This window comes from Amborella trichopoda, chromosome 9, assembly GCF_054954075.1.
Source record: "Amborella trichopoda isolate Santa Cruz 75 chromosome 9, AtrichopodaSantaCruz75HAP2 v2.0, whole genome shotgun sequence".
NCBI classification, from domain to species: domain Eukaryota; kingdom Viridiplantae; phylum Streptophyta; class Magnoliopsida; order Amborellales; family Amborellaceae; genus Amborella; species Amborella trichopoda.
Window position 1 is genome coordinate 23,856,369 of NC_142344.1, and position 11,677 is coordinate 23,868,045.

Here is an 11,677-nt window from a genome sequence, read left to right on the forward strand (position 1 = left end):
CTCCCACAGCCTTCTTCAACCCCCAAAGGGACTGTTTTAATAGTGAGCTAAAGGGAAGCTACTTCTTAGCTCTTGGCTAGGCCTTAGAGAGAGAGATGAGGAAGAAGTAAAGTGGCGTGAGAGTGAGAGGGGAGGGCTTAAGTACCCTTGGTTGGGTGGCAGTTCAAGTGGCACTAGGTAGCATGAAACAGGACAATTGGCGCGCATGACAACATGCAGTCAGCAGGTGGCGCTCACTGTCCATGCACGACAGTAACACACGTGGCACTACTCCATTACTCTATCTTCACAGCCGGCGCTGGCCTCTCTCTCGTCTATACAGCCTATGCTGGTCTCTCTCTCTTCTACACAGCAAACACAGACTCTCTTTCTACTCAGCCGGCGCTGGCCTCTCTCTACTCAGCGGCGTTGGCCTCTCTCTCCCTTCCACACAACCGACGCTAACCTCTCTCTACTCATCCGGCGCTAGCTCTCTCTCTACTCAACCAGCACTGGCCTCTCTCTCCCTTCTACACAGCTGGTGCTGGCCTCTCTCTCTCCTCAGCCTACGCTGGCCTTTCTCTCCCTTCTACACAACCAGTGCTGGCCTCTCTCTCTACTCAGTCGGTGCTGGCCTCTCTCTCTACTCAGCCGGCGCTGGCCTCTCTCTCCCTTCTCTTCTTCTTTTTGACCTAAAAAATTCTTGGGTTGCTACACTGCGCTACACCCAGAGGCGGAAAAAATAATTTTTTTTTCATTTTGTTATTTTAAAAGATTTAAAGGTTAATAATGATGGATTTTAGCTTCATTTGAACCCTAAACCCACAAGAAGCCCCTTTAGACTAAAACAAACCTCCAAAAAACTACATTTTAATGGATCGATCATCGAAGTGTTTTTCAAATTTAGAGTTCAAGCAACCAAAGTAAGTGCATTTTTTAGATTGCTTGCTTTATTTTGAGATATCTTCTTCAGGAGTTAGTCCGATTGGAGATTCGAGTTGGAAATATTCGAGTTGGAAATATGGATACAACCCGAATCCAGATGACAAAAATCACTTCAGATGCAATTTTTAAAACAAAGATAGAAAAGGAGGCATAAACCGGTTTAAGCAACATCTTGTCGATATTAATGGGGATGTTGCCCCACGTAAAAATGTTCCTGAAGCTACCAGAGAGGAGATTAAGTAATTTTTATGTTATGTAAAACAAAAACAAGAACAAAATCCTTGTCATAGATCTATTTTTGCTTCTCTTATAAAAAAGTGAATTGGGTTGGAAGTATGGATATAACCCAAAACCAAATGAAAAAAATTATATAAGGGGTAATTTTTTAGAAAAAGATACTAATAAGGGTATTAGCCGATTCAAAAAACACCTTGCTGGTGTTAGAGGTAATGTTGCTTCTTGTACAAAGGTTCCTAAAGCAGTTCGATATGAGATTTGACATCTTTTGAATTTTGAAGAACAAGAAAAGGATGAAAATAAGCCTCGTTCTATGGAAGTATCTTCTCCAGCTTCTAGTCGTCGGAGTGATGATCTGGGTTGGTAGTATGGTTATATCCCGAATCCAAGTGATAAAAATCGTATTAAATATAATTATTGTGGAAAGGATACTAATGGGGGCATTTATCGGATTAAAAAACACCTTGTTGGTATTGCGGAGGATGTTGCCTCATGTAAAAATGTTCCTGAGGCTACCAAGGAGGAAATTATACAATTTTGAGTTCAGAGAATCACTAAAAGAAGGGTGCAATAGCCAAGATTCCGAGGGCCTCATTTGCATAGACGACACATACTAGTAAGAGGAAGGTAGAAGAAGAGGTGGAGAAAGAGGCATATTCAGAAGAAACAGAGGAGGATGAATGTTATATTGAAGATGGAGATGACTCTGATGATGATAGCCTCGACTCTGATCCATATGATGAGGCTTGTACTATTGATATTTCTTCTGATGATGATGATGATTGAAGACTCTTGCCTCTTGGTGTTGAGTGTTGAGTGTTGAGTCTGTTGATTGTTGTATTGAGTCTGTTGACTATTGTGTTGAGTCTGTTGACCATTGACTTTTGTTAGACTGTATAGTCTAGTGTTTAGTCTGTAGACTGTTGTGTTGACTTTTGTTAGACTATATATTTCTGTAGTGTTGGGTGTTGACTTTTATATCACGTGTATAGTTTTACAGTTTACAGTTTTAATAATATGGATTATCAAAATTCTTTTCTTGACTTCTACTTTTTTTTTCAAGTGTGATTGTTGGAATATGGTATATTGGGGCAATGGGATTTTAATGTTTTTCAACTGGGCAGCCGCCTAGGTTCTGGCTGCCCGCCTAGCCGTCCGCCTAAGCGCTAGGCGGCTTGGACCCCCCAGGGCACCTAGGACCTGCTTAACACTTTTTGATACACGGGTAAAATCTAAGTTCTTAATTTTTTATGTTTCAAAAATTGAAAAAAGTAGTCACAAAAAAGAGCCACATTCTAATGGACCTAGCATCTTTTTATTCTAATTTGATCAAGAAATATGTTGTTCCTAACAAATGCAAAAACTTTAAGAAAAGCAAGAATATACCATTATGCAGGCTCTCACAGAAGTCTAAAGACCATATACAGTTTCAAATCGCAAATTAATAATAAATGAACTATATGAGAGCAAAAGCCCAAAAGCCAAACTACAAGATTGGAATATAAGGATCCCATCCACCTACAACCAGAAAGGAGTGGATGTTGGGATACCCAATTCCAAAATCTTAAAACACCTCGAGGTCCACAAATATCTATATTGAGGAGGACCCATAATCATAATTAGATAGAATCTTCTTCACATGATGAAAAGCGCACAAAACAAAATTCATTCAAATGGTATTCACAATATTTTGCCTCTGCCCACAAGAGGTTAACTAGATTAATTCAAAAGGTTTTGAAAATATTTTATTGTCATGGTCTCATTAGTAATCACGAGTATGCAACATTGATTGAACTGAGACCATGTCATTTTCATGAAGAAAAATCAGAAAACGAAGTTAATGGAGCCTCACTGAGTACCAGACATGATTTGAAAACAAAGTGAATATATTCGTTGAATCCTTCGTCTCTATACATTGATGCCAAAGAAAAAAATAAAATAAAATAATGAAACTGCCAAGAAGCCAGAAAAATTAATGGGCCATATAATATAAGTATGAAGACCAGAACACAGAGAAATTTGGCTTAACATTAGATACATTGATTTAGCATTTGAAGAATATTTTTATAAAAAGTGCCGTTCAGAAATTTAGGCGATTTCAGCTTAGAGCCTTGGACACAATCCAAGAGATGCTAATTAAGCACATGCTACTAAAGAAAATCATTGTAGAATATTGAAAGCAGGCTCAACATAAACATTGCAAAAGTTCAGCAAATTGTAAAATCACAATTACAGAAAAGAAAACCCAACCATATCGTTATTTCTTCTCTTTTCTTTATTTCTGATGGGTATCTAGAGAAATCATCAAACACTAAAATAATTGCCTATCAATTAGTAATAATCTTCAAATTAAATTCGACACATAGCACCACAAGAATACACCGTTAGAAAAAAAAAAAAACAAAAAACGAGCATGTAAGAACTCAAAAATTTAGTTACCCAAATTTCATCCATCAAACCAAAAGAGAAAACATACTTAGCCTGCGTATTCTCCAAGAAATAAGCCATATAGTCAGATAACACATGGCCTCTACAGGATCCCTGATTGCAGTTTCAATAAGATTGATATCCATCGTTCCATCCAAATTGCTCGAAATTGTTTTTGAATGAGTGCATCCAATTGTCGAAATCCCTCCATTCTCTAAAAGATGAATATGGCTTTAATCTCCAAGAATCACTTCACTTCCTCTAATCTCACAGTGAACCATAACACTAATGAAATTTTTTTGAAACTTTGCTCTGAATCAAAGAGTAGTAAAACAGTTCCGTGCAAAACAATGTTCTTGAAATTTTGCTATGAATGAAAACAGTTCAAACAGTACAAAACACTATGTTCTTGAAATTTTTCTCTGAATCAAAGAGTAGCAAAACAATTTTCCTATATAGAAATTTTTTATACAAGTACAAATTTTTTTTGAAATTTCATAAATTTTTTATGTTTTACGTTGTATATTTAGAGAGAGAGAGAGAGAGAGAGGGAACCAAAAAAAAAATTTGTTTTATCATCTTAAGAACGAATCTCAGAGCAAAGCTTATGCACAGAGACAACCAAAACCGCCAAAACCCAAAACAACCAAAACCCCAAAACCCAAAACTAGAAATTCATATCACATGTAAAACTCAAAATAAAGCACAAACACAATATCCTATAAAAAAAAGAAAGGATTAAAAGAAAGCACTGAAACAAATTCAAAAATCTCCTAAAAAAATTAAAGAAATCGACTTTAGAAATCAAAATAAAACATTAATGGGTAAAGAATAAAAAATAGCATACTTGAACCTCAAATCCACCGAAGATTGTCCCAATCGCCTTTGCAACAGCAAGGGAGCAGTGTTTTAGATTATATTTCTAGAGAGAGAGGGGGGCATAGAGGGAGATTGAGAGAGATGGCAACGAGAGATTACTCATTGTACCAGAAGGCACAAAAAGGACTGCTTCTTTACTCAGAATCCTTGCAATTTTAGTTTCGAGCTTCAAGCTGTTGGGTTGAAACCCAATACTACGTTAACCATGCTATCATCGCTTCAGTTGGCTTTGTAACTATATCAGACCCCTAAAACCCAAAACATCCAAACCCCAAAACGAGAGGAATGGGCAACCTCCGAAACCCAAAACAACCAAACCCCCAAAACGAGAGGGATGGGCAACGAGAGATGTATAGAGAGGGGCTGAGAGGGGTAGGCGGGTAAGATATTGAAAGAGAGGGGCGAGTTTTAGAGAGATTGAGAGAGAGGGGCAGCAGGCCAGCGAGGATTTCAGAGAGGGTCATCGAGGGTTTGAGAGAGAGGGGCAATGAGGGTTTGAGAGAGAGGAGCCAGCTAGAGAGAGACAGAGAGAGATGAGTTACAGAGAGAGAGGCAGGCAGGAGATGGAGAGAGAGAGGTGAGCGGTAGATAGAGAGAGAGAGAGAGAGTTCCCATCGTGTGAGAGGGAGAGATGGATCACCGCTGTCAGTTGTTTCTTTTCAATGCCATAGGGCCCTTGGGATTTAAAATCAAGATGATTGGGTAAATACAATCACAATCGTTGACGTAGAATGCCTCATACGCAAGCGGGCATATCAAATCCTTTCCCTATATATATATCTAGGATGAAAGTGCAGAGAATTTGTTTTTGTGTGTTCGATTTGGATCATTATACGGGAAAGATGGCTTCCTCTAAAGAGAGAGGAAGGGCTTCCTCAGCATATGCAAGGCCTCCCTAATCGAGAAGAGGGCTTCCTACGGAGAAAAACACCATGGATGTACCTCTTATAGATTGAGGCTGGTTTCTCATAGAGAAGCAGTTTGCAAGAAGATCTTATGTGGTTTCCCCTTTTAGTGTGATAAAATCTCAGTTGCTCTTAAGGTTCTCCTTGTGGACAGTGGTTTAGCTGTAGAATGGAGATGGTCTCTTCTGGGACATTGATTTAGCTGTAGAATAGAGATGAGAGATCGACGGATGCCGATCGGATGATCGGGTCTTAAAGGGTTTGCTCGACTGGGTTTTGTGGAGGATTAAAGAGTTAACTTTCATCCACAAAATATGTGATATAACTTTCATTGATATAGTGGATTTCAGTTTGCCTTGCCCATGGATGTAGCCCTCTTGGGTGAACCATGTAAATCTCTATGGTCTTGTGGAGTGTGTGTTTTATGTTTTATTTCTCGTATTATGGCTCGTGCTCTTTCCTATTTTGTTTCTAGTTGGATAAGTACATGATTTTGGTGGGATGCAATTTTGGAGATTCTTGTTTCCGTATCTAATAGCGTTCTTAAATCCTAACACGTCTTTTGCCAGGAGGAGTAAGTGCATAAGTTGCTCTCCCTGTAGTATGCTTGACGTGCTCAGAGTTACTTTTTTCAGAGTTGTTTTACTTGTAAAGGTCCATGGAAAAGCTATTCTATGGATCCAGACTAGTCTGTGTGGATAGGGCGTTGAGGATTGCTAAATAAATGTTCAAGGTCCAATGCATTTCTATCTTTTGGATGCACCCTTTTGTCCTTTATATTGTACGTGTTGGTTATGTTCTGATGCCTGTTAGTATTTTTTTGATTTTCAAAATAATTTAGTGTTTTATGTGGATTTTTTTAAGTTTTATTTTCTAAAGAGATGCCTGTTAGTATTTTTTTTATTTTCAAAATAATTTAGTGTTTTATGTGGATTTCTTTAAGTTTTATTTTGTAAAGAGAAAGGTGTGGGTTTCAGTCCCACATTGAAGAGGAGTATGGATTAAGTGGTATTTAAGTATGAGTATTCTCATGCTTTATACTCTTAAAACAAAGGTGAGAATAATGGTGTATGTGCGAAGCACACAAAGTGTTCGACGCACAAGCACGTGTGCGAGGACGTGGGCATGGCTATGGGTGTCAGTACTTGATGATTCACTTTGCATGCTTGCATCGGTGCATGAGCTCCCTCAATTAAATACGAGTAGGCCTCAAGGCTAGATATCGTTTTGCGAGAGGGTTGTGTGTGGGACATTCAATGGTCACTATCAATTGAAGAGATGGAGGCTTGTAACAGATTATAACCATCGCGATTAAAGGCAGTACATGTAACTTGTGACTGTTGGTGGTGCACGTAACCACTTCAACAATTTATAGGCAGCCTTTTGGAGCTCTATAAAAATGGTCATTTTCCCCATACGAAAGATACAACACTCCATTGTCTTTCTACGAAATTCCTAAGAGCATACAGAGCACTCATCCCTTTCTCTCTACTCATTTTTACTCTCTTTCTCTCACTAAGAATACATACTTCTAGTGTTCTACAGTAGGCATCTAGTTCAGTTGCGTGGAACTGTAAAGCATATAAAAAGACCTTATGTTTTTTTGTATCCCGAGGATGAAATACTTTTTCTTATGCACTCCAACTATAGTATCGAAGGGGACAAATATTGTCTTGAGAAAGTGCTCTGCTTGCCCGGAAACAACAAGGTGTTTTTCGTATTTTTTTTTTCATTTTTTGGCCTTATTTCACCAAACCATTTCCCAGCAATGCCGCCCAAAAATACATAGGAGAGATGTTGGGGCACCCAAAAATTCATATGAGAGCTCTTGGGGCAGCATTTCGAGTGACAATGAGTTTGAAGCACAACAATGGCACTCCACACCTATATTACTCCACACCCAAATATAGGTGTGGAAACACCGAAAATTTCATTATTTTGTGCTACACAACTGAAAATACTAGTTTTCTATGTCATTTACAAAAGGAAAAATTACACAAATCCCCTACCTTGAATTTTCTACATATAGATTTTGTTTTTCACACCATAAACCTTATCACAGTTTTCTTTCCATTGAACCCCCAGGTGAATTTTCAGGTCATTTTGAAAGAAAATGCGCCACTTAATCAAACACAAAACATTTTAGTTTCACGGCCACTTCAATGTTAGCAACAGTTCTTGGAGCCGAGAATGGTCCGACCCTTCAAGGTTTGAAAAGAAATTTTTCCCATAAAAAGTTTTGAAGAAAGAAAATGAACAGAGGGCTGAAATGTTGGACCCCTTCACTGTTTTTGTTGAACAACATTCAAAATCCAGGAAACCAAGAACACCATTAGGTTTGTAGTTAGTCCAGGGCCCAAAGAGTCAACTCATAATTCATTGATTAATTTTTATCTTATGCTTTATACTTGTGCAACTGCCGAATATTGAATGGAAAAGCACTGGTTTTATCGCCATCTAGTAATTTGTTGGCAATAATGTTGTTCGCTGCCTCAGTTGGATGGAATACATCCCAAAACACAAACTTGGAGCGGTCATCACAGAACATGGAACTATTGTTTCTTGTATCTTTTCTAACAATGCAAATGAATGGAGGAATTGCACCACAACAAGGATTGTTTCCATCTTCAAAACCTAGCAATGCCAAATAAACCGTAAGTTTAGCCACAGGAGGCTAGATGGAACAATTTCTAGAGAGGGGAAAGGATATTTTCTTAATCTCACCATATTTACTGCGATTTTGTACAATATCCATCACTATGTCATAAGAATTTGCATAGACAAATATAGCTTGGGGTCCCAATTCTATGTTCAACTTCTGCAACATTTGGTACAACTTTTTGTTGTATCCCACTACCGCTTTATTAGCATCCGATGAGCAACCCCCATTCGCCACAAGATTCAGTGCGCGAATCAATGGAATGCATCCAAGAGGTCCCACATCGACCACTACGAATTTCCTGGCCCCGAATGTGTGCAATCTCTAGTGAAAAGTAAACAATTAGTTAATACAGAATATGAATGTTCTTATCTTAGTAACATGCTTAAGGGCCTAGTGCTCAAACAACATGACGCTTGAGTTCCATTCCTACAACGTGTAAAGTTAACACTAAACTAAAAAAATGGATTCATTTTCCCTTTGTGGTGGCTGGCTTGAATTCGAACCTATGAATTAGGGTGATGTGGTCCTTATCATCAAACCAACATTTCAATTGAAAGTTAGTCTTGGCTGCAACCTTGAGTTTGTTCAAATTTCAAGCCCACCTTAGATACTCTTTAGCCAAGGGAAAAATGGACTGATTAGAAAATATGGAAAGAAATAAGCAATTGGTATAAGCATGGACACCTTGAGTTGAAGGGTTAAGTTGGACACCATGGCATCTTGAAGTTCACTAGCAGTGACCTTCTTCTTGCCTATGATGGGTAAGGGAGGTTGCAAATAGTTCAGTATATCATTTGCTCCTGCTGCTACTGAGATGATCGCTTCCTTCAAAATTTCTCTGGTTCTTTTTTCTCCTACCATTTTGACCAACTCTTCTCTAGTTTCCTCAAAATAATCAACCTGCTTCGCCAAAGGAACTCTGCCTATCTACTCCAAAAGATAAACAATATAAATGAACCGAGTGCAAATTCATTAAAAGGTAAAAGAATTGGAAGCTTATGAATATACTTATGGCATGAAACATCTTCATCGGGAGAAATACACATACAAATATGGAACCAGTCTCATTTAAAATCCCTGAAGCCCCAGATGCATAGTTGACACCTCCAAGGATCACCGAACCATGTGTAGTAGGTGCTAAGTAAGGGGCAGCATAGGTCTTTGCACCCAGTGATTCACCTAAGCATAGATGGAGAGTAGGATGGTTAATTGTGGGAATAGATTAAACATCCACTCTGAAGATGGGTGTTACCAATGTTTTAAAACCCCAAACAGTGTCCTGCCAAACCGGTTAGCACGTTGAAATTGGGGATTCTAGTTCGACCCACCGGAATTTAAAACACTGATGGAACTTGAGCGATCATCTATCTAATGCTAATGCAAGGTGTAATAGTAGACTACCATACCGACTATGTCAGAGATGGTTTTCCCGTTAGTGAACCTCCCTGTTGGTTGGCCACTGAAAGCTGTGAAGTCGATACCATAAGGAGGAGAATCGGCCTTGGAGAGTGTTAAGATGTAGTCATTATTGCCGGCGTCGACCAAGGAGTCTCCGAAAATGAAAGGCAAATAGGAAGGAAACGCATATAGCATTGGTTTAAGGGTGGCGGCTAGCGTCTTGGCTTGAACAGCAGGAGCCAGAATTAGAGAGACAAAATAAAATAGGAACGATGCAGACAAAGCAGCCATGTTGCCAATGCCTTTGCTTTTTGGTTCTTGTGGGAAGCCAGGATTTGGAATGCCAGGGAGTGCACTCCTGCTTGACTTAATAAGGGGGAGGTCATGATCCAAAATATCCTTGATCGACACTCACCCGTTTGAACCAAATAGGCAAAAGATCGTGTGCTCTCGCCGGAGCATATCTTCGATTTACACCCTCTAGCAAAACTCCATTTTTGGAGTACTTTTAGTGCCCCGAATTGTGGAATTTAATTTTCTCACAAGGGACCATATATGTTCTGATAAATAACCTGAATAGGAAAAAAATTTATAAGATTGCTCGAGGAGCATTGAATTTCATAACACTATTTTTAAACTCAAAATCCAATTTCACTTTTTTTTAAAAAAAATATTTTGATAGGGCTGCAACCTTATCAAAATAAATAAGTCAATATAAATTAAAAATTGTTGTTATGGTATTGGAAAACCTTCAAATCGATCATATCAGCCTTACCATATGTCTCTAAAAAAAAAGAAAAGAAAATGAATTTCAAACCCTGAAAATAGTATATATACTGTAAGACATTATCTATTCCTTTAGCATTTTTTGATCTTCAAATTTCATATTGGGTGTTGAAAATTGATTTTAGAGCCATCATGGAGATTTCTGATCCCCAATGTGCTTTTCTAATGAGGATTTAAAGTGAGGCTTTACTTTATTTTCGTAAAGAGTAGGCCTTATAGAAACTGCATCTTTTAATAAAATACTTATGTAGTTGCAATATTTAATATTGAAAAGGCAAAGTATACACAGAGACTATTTACTTTTAGTACAAGGAGGTTACAACCATTATTTTTCTTCAAATTTCAAATCAAATGATGGTAAGTATTACTTGTGGTTACACTAAAAGCCCAACAAAAAATTCCTTGAACTTCATGACACACTCCAAGCCATCCAATTGGACATCTAACGGCTAGGATTAATTGTGACCTTCTTGTACTAATGATAAATGGTCTCATAGCCTGCAATCCCTATTGATAAAATCCTTATATATCCTTTATCCGAGAGAGTAGATGCATAAGAACTTCAAGCGGGAGCACGCTAGAAGAGCTCGTTCTAAAACTCGAGAAGAACGAGTCCAACGCTCTTCGGATAGTACCAGTACTAGCATGTGTAGTTGGCTCTCTCATGCTCTTTGCATGCGACAGGCTTTTGAAAATGTCAATGTGATCGACGTCAAGCCTAACCGCATTTCGTTTCTTTCTAATGTGTGCCATGCACTTACTACCCATATGGTCCGCCCTACAACCCTGGGCATCCACCTTTTATTTTAGACGATGGACAGTGGAGACCAATCGTTGTACTTCAGTGGTTCGTTCATTGGAAACTATTGTAAAATGACAATGGAGTGTCACACGGTGTATCAAATACCACTAATGTATGGCATAGGTATGTGTAATGCCTTTCATTACTACGCATTGTCCTTGTAAATAACCTACTTGGAAAAGGGAAAGCTCCCTCCAAAAAGAGGAAAGCTACCACTAAATGCAGCAATCACCGTACCGAACTCTCGGCCCTGAGCAAACTTGTGCACCGAAGCGCACCATCCCCTTGTATCCAAGCAGTTCCAGAGAGTGTTTCTCTTGAAGAGCAAGTCTCGGCAGGATTTTTGACCGCCGATTATGTTGGTTACGAGAACTTGGAGAAAGTCATAAAAGGAAAGACCAAAGATCCTAATTTAAGGGAGTCAGTTCTTAAGAATTACCCATCACTCGCTTCTTTATGCTATAACCCTTAAGTTTCAAATAGACATTCCACCTGTTGCTTTTAGAGGGAACTTTTCTTTTCATAAAATCCCTTATAAGAAATTGGAATCACCTATCTTCGTTATAGAGGGAACTCACACGAACTTTCCTTTACTCAAGTCATGGGATTTTCATTTTGATTCCCATCCCTTACCCTAAGTTCTTCTTTCCAAGCTCC

At 38.6% G+C, this 11,677-nt stretch overlaps 1 protein-coding gene across 1 annotated transcript; it reads right to left on the reverse strand.

Moving 5' to 3' along the window:
* Positions 1–7,716: 7,716 nt before the first annotated feature.
* LOC18436486 (GDSL-like Lipase/Acylhydrolase superfamily protein) lies at positions 7,717–9,806 on the reverse strand. The gene is made up of 5 exons (XM_006846504.3): positions 9,441–9,806; positions 9,083–9,213; positions 8,719–8,961; positions 8,097–8,355; positions 7,717–8,006 (listed from the first exon to the last, which is right to left on the reverse strand). The coding sequence occupies exons 1-5, from the start codon at positions 9,721–9,723 to the stop codon at positions 7,768–7,770; spliced, it is 1,155 nt and encodes a 384-aa protein (XP_006846567.1). The 5' UTR covers positions 9,724–9,806; the 3' UTR covers positions 7,717–7,767.
* Positions 9,807–11,677: the final 1,871 nt, after the last annotated feature.